Source organism: Bidens hawaiensis, unplaced genomic scaffold (genome assembly GCF_021521415.1).
Source record: "Bidens hawaiensis isolate Kalapana, Puna unplaced genomic scaffold, B.hawaiensis_p1.1 tig00012605_1, whole genome shotgun sequence".
NCBI lineage: Eukaryota > Viridiplantae > Streptophyta > Magnoliopsida > Asterales > Asteraceae > Bidens > Bidens hawaiensis.
In genome coordinates this window covers 409,083-427,432 of record NW_027492035.1, presented here as the reverse complement: position 1 = coordinate 427,432, position 18,350 = coordinate 409,083, and the positions used below count along the sequence as shown (strand labels likewise).

Here is an 18,350-nt window from a genome sequence, read left to right as displayed (position 1 = left end):
CGTGTAAGAAAGAAACAAAACGAGTTGACCCCCCCCCCCTCTCTTTCCCAAAAACACGCATGACATGCTTTCTCCTCTCTTCCTACTCACCCCACTTTCGTTCATCCCCATGAACTCCACCACTCCTATTCTTCTCCTCATCATCTCTCTTCATGTTTCTTTGTTAGACCATCTCCAATGGATGCATTTAGGGGATCCATTTAGATAATGTGGCAAATTCATGGGAAGAAATGCATTGAAGGAGGTGGCATTTAAGGGTAATAACTTGATATGTATGGGGTACATGCATTGCATTTAGGCTTTTGAGAGAGGGGATGAAAGAGAATTATAAATAACTCTATTAGTTACTTAATTAAGTGTAGTGTGTACAATTAAGATTATGAAATACTTGTTATCTCTATTATATTATTAAGGAGGAGTGATGGATAACATGGTCATTTCACAATTAGAGGTTAGGGACAAAACCGACAATAAATAATTGGGCAGAAAAAGTAATTTGCCAACCCCTCGATTCGTTCTTCAAGTGTTCGGTGGAACTTTCTAATGCATGGATTCAAGGGTAAAATAGAAATAGAACACACACATTTGCAAATATTACAAATGTAGGATTATGAAGATAGATATGCATAGATGGATAGGACGGTTAAAGTTGAAACATTATATTTACATACATACATAACATAATAAATATAGATAGATGATATAGTAAATACTAATAAATAGATATGAATAGATCAACGGTTGAAGTTGAAACATTAGGGTTATATATACATACATAATAACATAATAAATATAGATAGATGATATAATAAATAATAATAACTGCACAACATCATCCCTTCGCTGCCCTTCCTGTTCTTTTCATGCGTCCCACCCTTCATGCCTTCTATTAATTCCTTCAATGAATTTCCGACTTTAAAACTCATTAATCATTATATGCAATCAAAAGGTTGAATTAAATGGTAGGCGGTTTCTCTTCTATACTATAAATATAGTCGATGTTTTCCCTCACAATACCTCATCGCCTCTCACTCCCTGCAATGGATGTAAGTGTTCCTCCTATTGTTATTCACGGTTTTTTGCTTTCATTCATATGTTCTGTTATGTATGTTATTGCAGATGTTGAACGGTTGTCGGAAATTTTATTGTAACCTGGATATTTTATTGTAATTGTAACCGGGATGTTTTATTCAGATCATAGACTAGGTTTTTATTGTAACCTGGATATTTTATTCAATTGAAATTGAGTTGCAACTTGTTGAAAATTGTACTCGTTGATTGTTGCTGATTGTTGAATGATGGTTTGACTTTTAAAAATTCAAACAGTTAGACTTCCTAACCGACCTATAATAAAGTTTACCTTACATTAAATTTTTTATTTACTGGATTATTGATTAGGTTTATACAACAATTTGTTGCAAAAAAATGTGAATTAAATTCATTTCTATAGCATTTGTGATCTCACTTGAATGATCCTATAATCATATACGTGTGTAAACTATAAACGAATATTATTGTAGAATACACTTTTAATAAGCGAATTGTAGAAAGTTATGATGATACATTTTTAATAATTATTTAATTTCCAGCCGGCATCGTAGAAAGTAGAAATAACCATCAACTTTCAATACTTACACTATCCAAGGCAGAGCAAAATGGGCAACGAAGCAGCCCATCTTGCAGCATCATTTGACCCTATTTTGTTCCATAATTATGGAGAGAGGTCGTCCCAAATGATGAGTTCAGCGGGTTTTCGTTATGTTGCATTCTTTAAAGTTATGATGTTGCTAAACGTGTCTCTGACGACATTATACAAAGAAAAATGATTCAATATAGATTCACAATATATATGAACAAGGTTCTGTTTTAAAGAATGCATTATTTTTGTTCAAAATGTTCATGCTACTTAAAACATAAAAATGAATCCTTTTGTAAAGAACCATTATGACATAAGATTTATAGAACCTTTTAAAAGTGGTCTTGCTTAACCTTTTTTGGATTGTGGAACTTTGATCATTTGGGCATATGTTCTTTATGCAATCCTGTTATACACTTATATGCATCCTCTAAATAAAGAATTAATCATATAGATGAAAGTTAATTCATCTGTATGCTGAGTGGAAAAGTGTTAATATCGACTCATACGCGCACTTGTTTATTCACATTTACATTTTATTGATTTTAGCATTATGGAAAAGTTAAAGATGTCTAAAATTGTCTTAACATGTTAAAAAATGATTATATATTTATTTATTGCTTTTTTTGGTAAATTGCATATGCATCAAAATCAAGTATTGCTCAAGAAACGTTGCAAAATGCGGCCCGTGGAGGAAACAAGGTTATGACTGAGCAAGAGCCCAGACAAATTCTTGGCGTCATCGAGCGTTCATCTTTGGAAGAAATTGCATAGGTTAGTATTTACTTATGAATGGGTCAAAAAGGTCAAACGGGCCACTTCACGCTTGCTTTCATTTCTAAAAGGTAAACTAAAGTATATAGTTAAGCGGGTCAAAACGGGTTGGAACTTGGAAGTTGGCCAAAATGTATGTTTGCTTAAAAGCCTCTTGATCTATATTTTAGTAATTATTTGGATGAAACTTATATATTCAAATCTGTTTAACGCTCGGATAATGTATTGTTTTCGTTTCCAGAAATATGATAATCTATTTTAACGGAATACCAAGAGCGGGAGTTTTTATTTGCGGTCAAAGGTACACCGAGTCAAGGAATGCCTGGAGCCGTTTAAAATGACCGAATCGCCCTTGTAAGGTTATATATTGCGTGATCATTAGAAGGATAAGTTTTGTATTCCTTAACTATGTCATGAGCAATTTATTATTTCTTATCATTTTTATTTTGACTGTACCAATTGGTGGGAGAGTTGGTAGTAGTAGAAGATTTGTTAGTTTGAGAGAGATTTATTGAAATTCATTTCAACTTCTTCCTTAAGTTATCTGCTTTGAGTTTTATTTCCATTTTTAAAATATAAAATGCATTTTTTTAGGTATGCTATTGTTGGTTAGAAGTCATCATTAATTCATTATTATGTTAATCGCGTTGGGTTTATTGACGTTGGAAGGGGACTTGTGGATATTTTTAAGATAGCTTTTAGCATTAACTATCAATTTGAGATAAACATAAGTTGGGATCAACATGAATTAGATATCAACTGGGTTTTGTTTCGTATGCATATATAAATATATAAGCATTTTTTTCATCAATCAATAGAAACAACATAACCTTTAGTTTTCTCAATATTTTTATTAGATAAGATTAGACTCTGGTCCTTAGCAGTATTTTCTTTGCCTGCATTTATAAAATGGAAATAATGATTTTTGGATCATTTTTTCTTTTATGTTGGATTATGCAGGAATCCAGTGTTGTTGTCAACCCAGAGTGTGTTACATATGAAAGAAGCTGTTATGTGAATGCACAGCTGACTTTCTTTTGTAGTTCCATCAAGCTTGATGTTTCAGAGGAAGGGGCCATTGGTTGTTTTACTTTTGAATGGAAGACTGAAAATCTAATTAGTATTGAGTCACCATGGTTGGAATCTGTGAGTTTTATAGCCTCAATAATATGATTTTTTAGTTTGTTTTTTTTAGTACTTCTATGAATTTTGTTTAGTAACTAAACGAACTCTCGCTGAACACTTCACGAACGTTTGGTTTGCTTATAGGCCTATATATAATCCAGAATTCAACCTTCAGGATTTACCTTTACACATATAATCTGTTGATTATGTTTTCTCATTGTAAATGTAATTTTACAGCTAGATTTGGGTTCATATTATTAAGTTATTTATTTATTTTTTACTTGTGTGTCCTTAGGTGATGACACACTTGTTTGGATAGTTTACCAGGCAGCACGAGAACACAAATCGGGTTTATAAGGTTCGACTGCACAATCCACTTCTACGATATGAAGGCAAGTGATTTAAAGTTTTGCTGAATGTACATTGATTTCTTTATATAACTTTGACTGATGTTGACCTTGAACCACCCATTTTGTTTTATCTTTTTCATACAACTTTGGCACAACCTCAAATGACGGTGATCTCAGATTTGGATACTATTTTTGTTCCATTGTTAGATGATCTGTTAGTCAACTTGTCAGAATCCCGAGGTGTGGTGTAGGTGTTTCTGGATAGCTTGCCTTCTATGTTTCAAGATAACTATAATGTGGAATATTCTTTTGGGCCTTCCCTTAAAGCAGTTTATATGGTTATGGTAATTTTTTTTTACCTTGGTACTATTCAGAATCTTCATGTGTGACTTCATATGTATCACGATCTACTTATTTGTGCAATGTTGTTATGTTTTAATGATGTTTCGCGGTTGTGAAAGTTTGTTTTTATCATGTCATATATGTTACACAGCTAGGTAGAGGTGGCAATTTCAACACATTTTTAAATGAATCGAACGTTCAGTGAACCGTTCGGTATGAAGTTTAATCCCTGTTATGTATGCTATAATTCTACAATGTGTAAAATAATAAGTATTGCTAAAAAAGTCAAATGGTGTATAAGTCGCCTAAAGTGTACTTTTGATGATAAAACCTTTTAATCATTTATCTAAACACTTGGATGTTTATTGCAATGATATAACTTTTGTGGTCATCTTTAATACTTGTTAGCTGTAAAATAACAAATTTTAAGATGTTAATACTAAATTGATTATTATTCAATACGATTCCTTACAGTATATAGACATTACAAGGGGACTGGTGGTGGCGGTGGTTTTTAGTTGCATTTATCAATCTCCGCTGATGCATCTAAAATCTTTATATATTCTCTGTTTACTGCGTAATGCTTATTTTAACTTGGCATATGGCATGTGGTTTATAGGGTAACAAACGAAACACTATTTGCTATGGTTGGCACAACAAAACTACATGAGATAGCAGTCGTCACCAAACTGTTAGGACATGCTTACCACATGAATTGGTTTCCCAGTGAAAAAAGGGCAGTCTTCATTAAGACCCTTACCTCTCTCGCTATTTAAGTCAGTCAATATCTATAATTTTTTGTAATTCCCAACACATTCCTATTTGTCAGTTTGTAATGCCCCAATTAAAACTTTTTAGTTTTGCAAGTTAAGTACCAATAACTTTATAATACCATCTATCCAATATATATCCATATGTCAATATTTTAGTGTGCACCCCGGCACAAATAACATCCAACAAACCATATGTACATGTGGCAGCGCGCTCGTACCCATTACACACCACACCGAACGCTACAACCAATACAAGGAGATAATTTACGAGAACCCGCAGCAACGCGCGGGCACTTATTCTAGTATTATTAAATTTGATACTTTTCAAGTACAAACTCAAAACTTAATATGACCAATACTAGGGCTGTGCAAAATACAAAACCCGACCCGACCCGACCCAATAGAAGACCGACCCGACCCGAGGACCGATATAACAGAAATTCAGAGATCGAATACTGAACCGATGGGAATTATCGGGTATCGGTCTTGAGTATAGTCGGTCTCTCGGTGCTTTGCATACAGGACCGAAACCGAAATTTACATTCACTGTTTCAATCGATTATGTTGTGAATCATGCATAGAAGACCCGGATATGATTCAACTGCAAACTCCATTCAATTGACAAATGATTTACACATACAACATGGGGTCTTAATCAGGTAAATTCTGTTCATTTTTCTTCATGCAAGATTGTCAATTTTTTCAAGTTGAAGTATATGTTGAATTTGGTCCATGATTCTTCATTTTTAATTGATTAGTACAATATGACTTCTCAATTTTGGTGCTTAATTGATCATTATAGACTTGATTTATTGTTTGATTTAGCATGCCCTCCAACTGTTTGAGGAAATGTCTTAATGAACATGTGTTTGATTATGTTTCCTGATTATTTAATTAACAATTTCTTTTATAGCATACCCTTTATATCTATGCAAATTCTTAATTCTCTGCAAATATGTGATTGTAGAATGAAAGAATGAATGAATGATAATACTTTAGCTTATTCGATGACTCCATTTATGGTTAACCAGCAACAAAAACGCCAAAGTTAAAAGTTCTCCAATCCTTGCTTTGCTTTTTATTACAATCTATATAATTTGTCACATTATATTGTTCATTGAATGTGTTGTAAAAAACTATGTCATTTGGTGCAGATGCTAATGAAGTCATTCATGAAAGAAATCAAACTAGCATACTTCATAAGGTATATCTGCCAAGTTACATCATCACTTTTGTTTTTATAAAATAAGCTTTGCAGATGATCTAATATGCGATTTGTCACACTGAAGTTGAAAATTATAATATCGTTAGCAATTGAATCTTCTATTGATCTAATGCAATACATAAATACAAAGGAAAGATTTTAAGAAAAGTTGAAGTCTTTTAAGGAGTAGTAGAACATTATTATAGTTTCATGTCAAATTGATGCATGTGTTGAAGATGATGTCGGTTTCCCAAATTTTACCAGCAAGGACGAACCTAACAAACTAACTGTATTGATCAAAGCATGTATTCACATCATTTAGAACCATTATACACATAATTAATTAAAACAGTTTAATAAATATCTTGTAAAACCAATAGTTGATTACTTTCGCTCAAAATCAAACTTTGATTCCAGCAACTGTTATTAATGTATTTTTGCTGTGTTAATTTGATTTTTAAGCATGCATTTTGATAATTATCAGTTTCTATTTTTAATAGATTAGAGACTAAAGTCTAAAAGGAAAGGAGATCAGCAGCAAGGACACTAACATGGAAACCAAATGCAAATATGGAAACCAAAAAAGTGTTTTATTATAATTGATTACACAATTTCGGGTCAGTCCTTGAATAGTTCGGGCAACCCGGATCTTGGCCCAATACCCGACCCGAACTCGAATTGCCATGGATATCTGAGCCGATGAAAAACCGAATTTTAAGTGCAGGTCCGGGTTTCGGGCTTTTTTGGTTCGGGTTGTCGGGTTTTTCGGTTCGGCCCTATTTATGCACACCCCTAACCAATACCATCTCCGATACAAGAATTATAAATGCCTCTTCTTTATGTTGTCGCCCATGCCACATCAGTTTGCTCAACAATTTATTCAATCATTTCTCTCCTCCTACCTATCATCTCTCTTTCATCTACGATACCAATCTATATAAGCAATTTTTTTATAATAACAAAGAAAAAAAATCCTAATAATAACAATAAAAGAATCAAAATTATCAACAAAATAATAACAGCCTAAAAACACATAATAATAACAACAAAATGTAAAACAACAAATACTTATAGCGTCTCGTAATCAGAAATTAGAAAATACGAACAAAAAATAACAGCAAACATTTATAAAATCAAACCTAATAATAACAACAAATTGGTTCTCACCATTTTAATATTAACAATAATTTATATTTGATGAAACGTATTATGTTATATGTGGTCTTTTTGGACGATGGATTGGACATCCAAATGCAATCAACCAAATTATCTTCCATCAATCAAGATATATTTAAATTGGTAAGAAAATAATAATAATGGATGAACGAATGAAAATGACACATTAAGTTTTTTTAACTTTTTCTTTAAATAATGTCATTATTGTGTTTAAAATTAAAATAAAATGGCACACGATATGATAACGGTATGATGGATGACCCATTCATCATCTTCAACCACACTTTCCAAATGTGTGAATTCTATTAAGCCTTCAGTGTCGGTTATATACTTAAATGCAAATGACGCAAGTAGCTACCTGCGAACTTGTCTTTTAATATTATTTTATTAATATGTAGGTGGAATCTGAAAAAGTGCTAGAGAAGAAATTATTATATTATATGAATCATCATAAAACTGTTTTCATGGCAAAAAGAAAAAAAATTTATAAAGTCTATGGGTAAGTTCTTATAGAATAAACATGATTTTTATTATTATTTATTAAGGATATGCGATGCGGTTTAAACAAAAAAAAAAAAAAAAAAGATAATGTATCTTATTTATTGTTATAAAAAGATTAGGCTTTAACTAATCATTTTAACAAATGTATTGTAGTTTAACTAAAAAATACAAATAAAAGAGAAAAGCTAAAAAAGAGATTTGTGTATGCATGTAATTGGTGGATGGTATTTAACTTCACATGACTTTTGTGCTAGTTAGCGCTAAGGCCTAACAACATTTCCAGTCCATTCTCTAAAGTTGTAAAACTCATATAATTTAGGGTAAATTTTGAGAAAACCATCAAAATCACCTCTCTAATACATTCCCTATTATATGGATGAGTTATATAGCAACTTAAGTAAAACCCTAAGTATAGGGAATCACTTTTGATCCATACCATATAATATATAAACTATCTCCCAATCACCATATATTATATAATAAGACAAAAGAGAAAAAATAATAAAAAAAGAATTTATAGATGTGAATAGAGAATAGAATGTGGAAGATTTTTGAAAAATGATAGATAAATTTATGGAAAGATGTTTTTTAGCTAAATTAGAGCATTCTCAGCCCATTCTCTTAAAATATGTGAGGAAGATTTGTAAATTATATGGTATGGTTGTGAGTAGAGGAGAGAGAAAATGTTATAGGGGAAAGTTAAATTTGAGGATTCACTGTTCATATCCTATAACTTGTAATATTTTCTAAAAGTGGTTGTGGGTGGAGGAAAGAGAAAAAATAATGATAAAGGTATAAAAAGTATTATTTAATTAAACAAGAGAGAGAAAAATAATGATTTTCAGTGTAATTACATGATATATATGGATATAGGGTAGAGAATGAGTTGAGAATGCTCTTATAGGGAAAAATATGTGGAATGGGTTGGGAATGCTCTAAGAGGCAACATCCCCCATCTTGGCATTCCCATTAAAACATGCAACGTAGTGTTTACTAGCTTTTTGGGGGAGGTGGCATGAGACGCCAACCCACAACGCACGACCTAACAATCATGCGCTATCCCCAATACTTTATACATATTAAATATTACGAATTTATCTGTAAGTTATAATTATGATGCTTTAATCTTCATTGTTGGCTTGACAACCCACCCATTTGAACGACTATTCGTGTTACATTAAAACAAAAATAAAGATATAGCAAATAAAAACTCTATGTATCAAATCCATGAAAGTTAATGTATTTCTTTGGATATAGTAGTAGTTTGCAATGCTAATAAAAATATATATTAACTTTCTTTCTGCAACTTATATTTGTCACTCTTGAGATTTGATCGCTCAATATTTACAAAAAAAGACAACCTTATCCTAACGTCTTAATAAGTGGGTGTCTGGGTGAACTTTTAAAAAATATTTATTTGCTTATTTGATTTAAAAAAAAACAAAAACAAAAGCTGTTTTGTCTAAAAAGCTTCACTTCAAATTAAAGCTTTTTAAAAATGCAATTGCTTGATTTTGCTTTTCAAAAAACAGACAAGCAAATAAGCAGTTTTAATAAGCTCCGTAACGCCTTCTAAGTTTGGTGAAAAAAAGAAACATATATTAATATGAAAGAAAGAGAATATAATAATCTAAAATTGGTTAATAAATAGTAATGGGTCGTACTGATACCCATAATCCTCCGCGTAAATTTAGAGACTGACTATTTTCTGTGGCTTTAGATTCTCGGGGCGTAGAATATCGAGAATGTAATATTACAAGACCACCTCACCTCACCTCACCTCACCTCACCTCACCTTAACTTAAACTTAACTTATTATTCTATTGCCATTTGCTCTTGCTGTTCCTCAATCAATTCGCACGAAAAACAAACATTAAATCCCTAAATAAATTATATTCAGATCAAATGCATGCCTTCTGAATCTTTTGTTGTTGTTATTTGTCGGTAGTCAAGTGTCGGCAGCAATGGCACTGTTCCTCTTATTCATCTTCCTCCTTGCCCCTAACTCCATCACCGCCGACACAGATCCATCCGACGGTCAGTATTATTATTATTATTATTCTTTAATCTTTAAGCCTTTTAGGGTTTTCTGTTTCTTATATTATTCATCTTATTATTATGTTGTCATTTATGTTTATGTATGTGCAGTCTCTGCTTTGAATGCCATGTATCAGAGTTTAAATTATCCGGGTCAATTAACCAAATGGACCTCTACCGGTGGTGACCCGTGTGCTGAAAACTGGAAAGGCATTACCTGTTCCGGTTCAAGAGTCACCGAAATGTATTTCTTTTTTAATAATAACATGTGTATTGTTGTTGTTATTATTATTATTATTATTGTGTTAAACTTTATTTTGTTATGAATTAGAAATCTACCAAGTCTTGGGCTTTCTGGAGGATTTGGATATCAACTTCAAAGTTTGACATCAGTGACTAACTTGTAAGAACAGAACAATAACAATGGCATTGTTTTCTTTTGTCACATATAAAAGCATCCTGGCTAACATGTTGTCATCTGGTGATGTAGTGATGTAAGCAACAATAACCTTGGAAATCAGATACCTTATAGCCTTCCTCCAAACTTGCAAAGATTGTATGATTTTCTGTTATCTTTTTTTTTTCTTTTTCGGATTATGTAATGTGTTGCGGTTTTCGGTTTTATGAAATGAACTATTGTTTTAATGCAGAAATCTTGCTGGATGTGGATACACTGACAACCTTCCGTATTCCATATCACAAATGACTTCTTTAAAATACTTGTGAGACGACTTTCATATTTCCTCCCTCTTGTAATAGTTGCATATAGATAGATTTTAATGTTTAATGTCTTTTTTTTTTATTATTTTTGTGTTTGAACAGAAATGTTGCCCGCAACCAAATTAGTGGCCAGTTGCCCGACATGTTTGGGCAGCTTTCGGCTCTAACCACTATGTATGAATTTCTTCCAGTGTTTAAATTTTCCATCTTTTTTTTTCTGTTCTTAAAACTATATTATATGCTTCAGGGATTTATCTTTCAATTCATTTGCGGGTGACCTTCCTGAAAGTTTTAGCATGCTGTCCGGTGTGACTGATATGTAAGTATATGAATTTTCTAATCTGACATGGCGGTCAACATAACATTCAATCATCTTATTTGATGCTTTATTGTTGTGTAGGTATTTACAGAACAACCAGTTTACAGGCACCATTGATGTCCTTGCCAATCTTCCACTTAAAAATTTGTTAGTTTTAGTTTCAATCCACTTAAAAAAGGATATTCTTTTGATTTGATTTGGTTTGGTCATTTACTCTTGTTATTTTGCTAATGATTCAGGAATGTTGCCAATAACCAGTTTATGGGTTGGGTTCCTAGTCGACTAAACAACATAAATTTGCAGTAAGCATCTGACTCAAAAGTTGTGTACAGAAGAAAAAAAAAGGAAAACGCTTTTGAAATTTGAATTATTGTTTTGTGCCAGAAAGGATGGTAACTTGTGGAACTCTGGGCCTGCACCACCACCTCCTCCTGGCACACCTGCAGCTGGAGGGGGCGGTCAAAATCGACAGCCAGTTGGCAATAGCCCTTCTACTGGTGGCAGTTCTAGTGGTGGTGGGAAGAAGTCTGGTGTCGGTGGTGGAGCTATAGCAGGAATTGTGATATCCATTTTGGTTGTTAGTGCAATAATCGCCTTTGTTTTATTGAAAAAAAGATCCAAGAAATCATCAAACGATATAGAAAAAACCATGGACCATTCTTTACCTCCTGTTGCTCCACAGCCAGTTGAAGGTATAAAGTTTTAACCTTTAGATCTTGTCTTCTTGTAAGTTGTATGCTTCAAGAAATCTCAATTGAATAAGTGACACTGATTTTTTTTTTCTTGTAGAATTTAAGCCTGGTCTATCTTCTCCCATGGCCAACACAAAAACATTTGAAACTGCAGATGTTATAAGCCTAAAGCCACCACCTTTTGATCATCACAAATCATTTGATGACGATGATTTCTCAGCAATTCCCATTATTCCCAAGAAAGTACAAAAGCCCCCACCAAATGTCACGTCATACTCGGTAGCAGACCTTCAAATAGCTACAAACAGCTTTAGTGCTGATAACCTCATCGGTGAAGGATCTACCGGACGTGTATTTCGTGCTCAATTTGAAAACGGAAAAGTATGCAATTTTCATCTGTTCATAGTTTGTGTAAAGCATTGTATTTACAAAATTATATAACCGCTCACCCTTGGTACTTTAGGTTGTTGCTGTTAAGAAAATGATATCATCTGCCCTGTCTGATGATTTCGTTGATATGGTTTCTGATATATCTAGATTACTCCATCCTAATATAACCGAGCTTATTGGCTACTGCTCAGAACACGGACAACACCTTCTTGTTTACGAGTTCCTTAAAAACGGCTCTCTCTATGATTTCTTGCATCTCTCTGATGAATACAGCAAGCCATTAATATGGAATACACGTGTCAAAATTGCTCTAGGGACAGCTCATGCATTGGAGTAAGTCTAAATTCATTTCTTAAATCAAGTTATAACCTTTGATATTGTAATCTTGTTTGTGTTTTGACAGATATCTACATGAAGTATGCTCCCCTTCTGTTATTCATAAGAATATTAAATCAGCTAATATCTTACTAGACTCGGATCTCAATCCTCATCTTTCCGAGTGTGGGTTGGCAAGCCTCATCTCAGATGCAGATCAGGTACTTCAGGTTTAGTATGAAGTCAAAGATAATACCTAAATTACCTTATATTATTAACCTTTCGAATTTGCAGAGTTCTGGATACAGTGCCCCAGAGGCTTCCATGTCGGGTCAGTATACATTAAAAAGTGATGTATACAGTTTCGGCGTTACTATGTTAGAGCTACTTACAGGACGAAAACCATTTGACAGGTAAAGTAATGTATATTGTAAATTGTTGTAGACAAATTGTTTTAAGGATTTCTTAAGTTGTGTAATGTAATGGTACAGCTCAAGGACAAGGGCGGAACAGTCTTTGGTGAGGTGGGCGACACCTCAGCTTCATGACATGGATGCTCTTGCAAAGATGGTTGATCCCGCACTAAAAGGACTGTATCCGGTTAAATCTCTTTCTCGTTTTGCTGATGTAATTGCCCTGTGTGTACAGGTAATATAATACTTCCAATTTCCAATTCAAATTATATATAGTTGTATACTGATATATAATAATACGAACTGTCAGCCGGAGCCAGAGTTTCGACCAGCCATGTCAGAAGTGGTTCAGGCGTTGGTTCGACTTGTGCAGAGGGCAAATATGAGCAAGAGAACCGTTGGTGTTGAACAAGGGCGATCTAGCAACCAGGACTCTCCGTCATAAACATTCTCCGTTGTTTTCCTTTAGCTTATCATCATAGTTTTGTCAAATTTGGCATTCTTGTGTTGAGTGTATTAGTTAGAACAATAGTCATGTGGCGAAGACACTACTTTATTATATTAGGGCATGCTTGGTTAGATGGAATGAAATGACCCCTTGCGTTTGCCTTAGCATCTGGATTCTCTTGTTCTGCTTAAATTAGCTTTTGGTATGCTATGTTTAAAAGGACATAAAAATACTTCAACTCGAGCTGTCATCCGTTCGTACAGAGATCTTATGTATTAGCAAATAATTTTCTTTCAATCACTTGTATTAGCGCTTACAGTGAAATAACTCTGAAATTCTGTACGATCACGTATTCAAAGTTGGTTTCTACTTCTGCACAATTACACAAACTTTGTTGAAACCACGTTGCTATATTTGATAAATCGAGCTGTCGGGGACCCAACAGGCCAACACACACTCAAACTAAACTGCAAAGTAAAAGCATGGGAATTTATGTGGTTCGGTCTAAACTACCATACGTTTACATATTACAACTAGGATATATTATCATTGCTCTATGCTCTCATGATGAGAGTATTATAAGTACAAGATGTGTAAAAATATAGACTAACTAGGGGCCTAGGGTTACAAACTTAGTGAACAACAAAAATAAACGGGTCCAAATAGTCTAAACCTCAAAAGACTGTCTTTTAGTAACTAGGCCCAAACCGAAGCCTAGCCTCCACAAACCCAACATATTATAAAACCATTAACATTAAAAAAGAAATAAGAATGATTTTTATGGCTTTTCTTTTAGAAGCATTTACATATTTCCCCTCTCTAAGATCATTTATTATATATTTCCCCAAGTTAAATACATCAATTACATATTTTCATTTACTAAAACATATATATTACATATTTACACATTTCATTAAAAATAACTTATTGAATGACCATTTTACCCTTATCTCCAAATCTTTTAATATCTATATATCTTTTTTTTCATCCTTGTGCAATCTAAACTATTTTTCTTTTCAATCTTTTCCTCTAAAACTAGATTTTGAATAAATTTTATAGAAATTTGACCATATAATTACTCTTTTTCGAGTTTCAAGCTAATCGAGTGAGAAACAAAAACACTATTGCAATAACCAAAAGTTCAATACAAACCAATAACAATATCAATTTTACAATAAGTAGTAGTTTCATTAACTAATGATGAACATTTTGTCTTTTGTGTACAAGAGGACTAGAAGAAATAAAGACAATTTTCTAATAAACATATACATCTGCTTGAAATACAACCTTTGAATCAGTTCAATATCTAGCCAATAAACAAAAGAGACGGAAATTAAGATCAATTACAGTATTACACACACAACTTCTAACTTAAACACACAATTAGACCGAATAAAAAAATCAAATCACAATGAATGCATTACCATCATCGCACAGTTCTCGTCCATAACTCCTGTCGTCTCCACCGTATTTTCCGATTCAGAGGCGGCTGTGGCGGTGGAGACAAAGAAGTACAATTAAGTGCGTCGGGGAGAGAGAAGCAGAGAGAGCGTTCATGAGGGTAGGTGGTGTTGTTTGAGTGTTGACACAAGGATTACACAAAGTATCTTATTCCATCAAATTCATTTCTTTCTATCCCCCTCCCCCTTTTTTTAATTTAATTCATCTTTCACATTACTCTCTAGATAAGTTGATAACACCACCCGACAACCACCGCCGCCGCTGTTACCACCGCCACCATCACTGTCACAGTTTGACCACCACCATCGCCGCTGTCGCCGCCATCATCGTCGCCAGCGCTACCGTCGCCATTGCATTTTTTTTATTTTTGTATTTTTTTTTTAATTTTGAAATATGAGTATTTTATTATTTCTATTTCATCCATACATTATTATTATTATTATTATTATTATTATTATTGCTATCAAACAATATAAAATAATAATTTATTCAATTCCTATAGGTTAATCAAACGTAACAAAGGAACGGTAATAAGTCATTTCATTTCTCCTTTATTCCATTACTTCAAACCAAACATACCCTAATATCAATACTCTCGTACAAACCAATACTGTGCTTTTTTTTAATAAAGTTCAATTTTTTTAATTGCCGAGTGAAGACTTATCTAGCGGTCATCTATTTTGGAGTTAATCCCATCTAAACACGCTTAATCGTAAAGTTCTCCTTTCACTTACATGCTTTGATGGTGTTTAAAGCATTCCCAGCCCTTTCCCTACCCTATATCCATCCATATATATCATATAGTTACAATACAAAATACTGTATTTTCTCTCTCTTGTTTAATTAAATAATATTTTTTATAACTTTATCATCATATTTTCTCTTTCTTTCACTCACAACTACTTTATGAAAATATTAAAAAATTATACAGTATCTACAGTGAAACCTCAAATTTAGTTTTTTCATATAAATTTTTTCTTTCCTCCAGTGGCGGATGGATGCATTGGTGAGTGGGGGTTAGTCACCCACTTAATTTTTTGTGAACTGCATATATATTATAATTTTTAGTGTTAATTTTGGGTAAAGAAATTTGAAGCCCCCTTTAGTTTTTTTATTCGGCCCTTTATCCTTTCTTGGCCCATCCCAATAAAATGAGAATAAGCCCACTCCTACACTTCATATTTGCTAATGAGTATTGATATAATTAAAATACACCTCTAAAATAATAAGATCCTAATTCTTAAACGAAGAACATGGCAGACTGTTCAAGCTTCAAGCGACCATCCAAGTTCCAATCAAATTAGGTTCATATATACACTTTGACGAAAAAAAAGGAAATCAGAGCGTTGGTATTATCTTAACTCGCAAGCCTTCTTGATTTCTTTATCTTATATATTAATATATCATTGGCTTATTGATGCCTTATTTCTTTGTTTTTAGTAATGTTTCATATGCAACCGTTTACTGTTAAAACTTAGAAGTTTTGATTCATATCGTTAATTTTAATTCTTTAGTTGCTCACTTGCTTGAATATTATGAACATGGAGTTATTTTATTGTTTACACCGTATATTGTTTGGTTTTTGATCTTTTAATGCTTAATTTTTTGTTTTACAAGTGCTATGGAAAATTTTTTAAACCAATATCTGGGCCTAGTTTAGTTGATCTAGATAATCTTACTTGTGATTTCGATATGTAAAGAATTTTGGATTACCAAACAGATCAAAGAGATGAGATATGAAAAAAGCATCGCGTTAATGAAAAACTTAGAGGACAATTGTCAAATAGGTCAAGTGAGGTCGTACGAGCATGCTCTAAATATTATTGGACTTTGTCCTATATATTCCTAAAAAAATATTTATTGATTAAAAACTTCGAGTCCCAATGATGTATCCTCAGAGTCACCATCTCCTTGGTAATACGTAAACTCTAAGTCTCGTCTATTATGTGCACTTTGGCCTCTTTTTCAATTTTTGAGAATGTTTTTTTTTGGCATTTTTCATTACATAACTTTTCTCACTTTTTTTCTTTTTGGACCAATTCTTGGAATACTGTTATTTTTTTTTTGTGCACTTAGGCATCTTTTACCCTAATATATAACTAATTTCTAAGCTTGTATAAAAATTGGACATGGCGGGCGCCACCACTCTTTATTTATTTTCATAAAACGGAGTGGCGTGCTAATTTAAAGTGCATTTAATTCTCACCACCTTAGGGCAATCAACTTATGGTAATGCTCTCTATACCTTATCGAATTTCAGCTTCACTGTCCCCCCTTAGGATGAGAACCCACAAAATCTAAGATTAATTAGGTTTATTTAAAACATGCAATGGGAAACCTTTCAAGACTAGTTGGGCCTACCGACACATCCCAAGCTTAGTACACTTTCTTTTATATTATCTCATATTATTAGTAGTTTGAAAAACCAAGTTTCGATTATACTATCATTTTCCATTATAATGCAAAAAACATTCTTTAAATTCTTGGGACATTTTTTAAAAATTTTTTAGGCTTTTTTTTCATATTTTTAATTTTTTTGCCGAAAAACATCAATTTCCCATCCCCACACTTAAATTTCACATTGTCCTCAATGTGAGAAAAAAGAAATTACAAATAAAATTATGCAAAAACAAACTAATGAATTAATGAGTTGGAACAAACTCCCCTGGTAAATATGGCGATATGCCTCGCGAGCCGTATTCCGTGCCCTCCAATTCGAATGCGATCAGCAAACTATCTTCAAATAACGTCATCTCTCACGACCAAAAACAACAATCCTGAAGCAAGTGGCATCCCCATACTTGTTTAAAACAATATCTCATCAACCATCTCATAAGCAACCTCGGAACAAGCTGCAAGTAAGAGAAGCAACACCTGACAGAACAAAGAAATAAAACCAAACTAAAAAATAAAAAAATAAAAAATAAAATAAAAATAGAATGAAAATATAGTACCGGGTTGCCTCTCGAGAAGCGCTAAGTTTACAAAAGAGTCTTCAGCCAGACTAGTTCTCGAAACCTCAATCAGGAGGCTTCTCCTTTATCCTCTTCCCATCAGTGCTTTTCAACACTCTCCGTTTACAACTAGTTGAGAAGAAACTAGTTCCCAAACTCATATGGGCACAAAAATAAGCATTCAGCTTGATTCACCAATTATTGAAATTATGAGGATATGACAAATTTGACACACTTTGATTCCTGACTCTAGATATCCTCATTCTTGACGCTCTTGATTTACGTGGCGATCCACGAACGAGTATTTCTAAAAACCTGCCAGCTTTACCACGCATACGCGGATAATGTTTCACACTGAGATGCAGTTATTTATTCTTCAACTCTTCGGATATCTCTTGTGATTCTTCTTTGACATTTAGCTTCTCAACCGGCTCCCCAAATAACAATACTTCAAGCTCCTTAAAATCTCTTTCGGGGTTAGAATCTCTTTCATCAATATCAGCTAAACCCATAAAATGTTCACCAAACTCATCCCTAAACTCATCCTCCCAAGAAGGAATACACTCCTCTATCTGATTCTGCAAACCAACATCCTCAAATTCATTCATCGGCTCACTAATTTGTATTCGACTCTTTAAGCCTGACCGAAACTCATCCATAAAATTCCAAAGTGGTGTACTTGGATTAATGTTATGGACGACATACATGAAATCAATGAAT

General features: G+C 33.2%; 1 protein-coding gene across 1 annotated transcript; it reads left to right on the top strand.

Moving 5' to 3' along the window:
• Positions 1–9,845: 9,845 nt before the first annotated feature.
• Positions 9,846–13,379, top strand: LOC143541506 (protein STRUBBELIG-RECEPTOR FAMILY 7-like). The gene is made up of 16 exons (XM_077034322.1): positions 9,846–9,918; positions 10,030–10,162; positions 10,250–10,321; positions 10,409–10,474; positions 10,569–10,640; positions 10,741–10,812; positions 10,886–10,957; positions 11,039–11,104; positions 11,197–11,259; positions 11,342–11,649; positions 11,747–12,030; positions 12,113–12,372; positions 12,443–12,575; positions 12,649–12,767; positions 12,846–13,002; positions 13,078–13,379. The coding sequence occupies exons 1-16, from the start codon at positions 9,846–9,848 to the stop codon at positions 13,210–13,212; spliced, it is 2,085 nt and encodes a 694-aa protein (XP_076890437.1). The 3' UTR covers positions 13,213–13,379.
• The last annotated feature ends 4,971 nt before the right edge of the window (positions 13,380–18,350 follow it).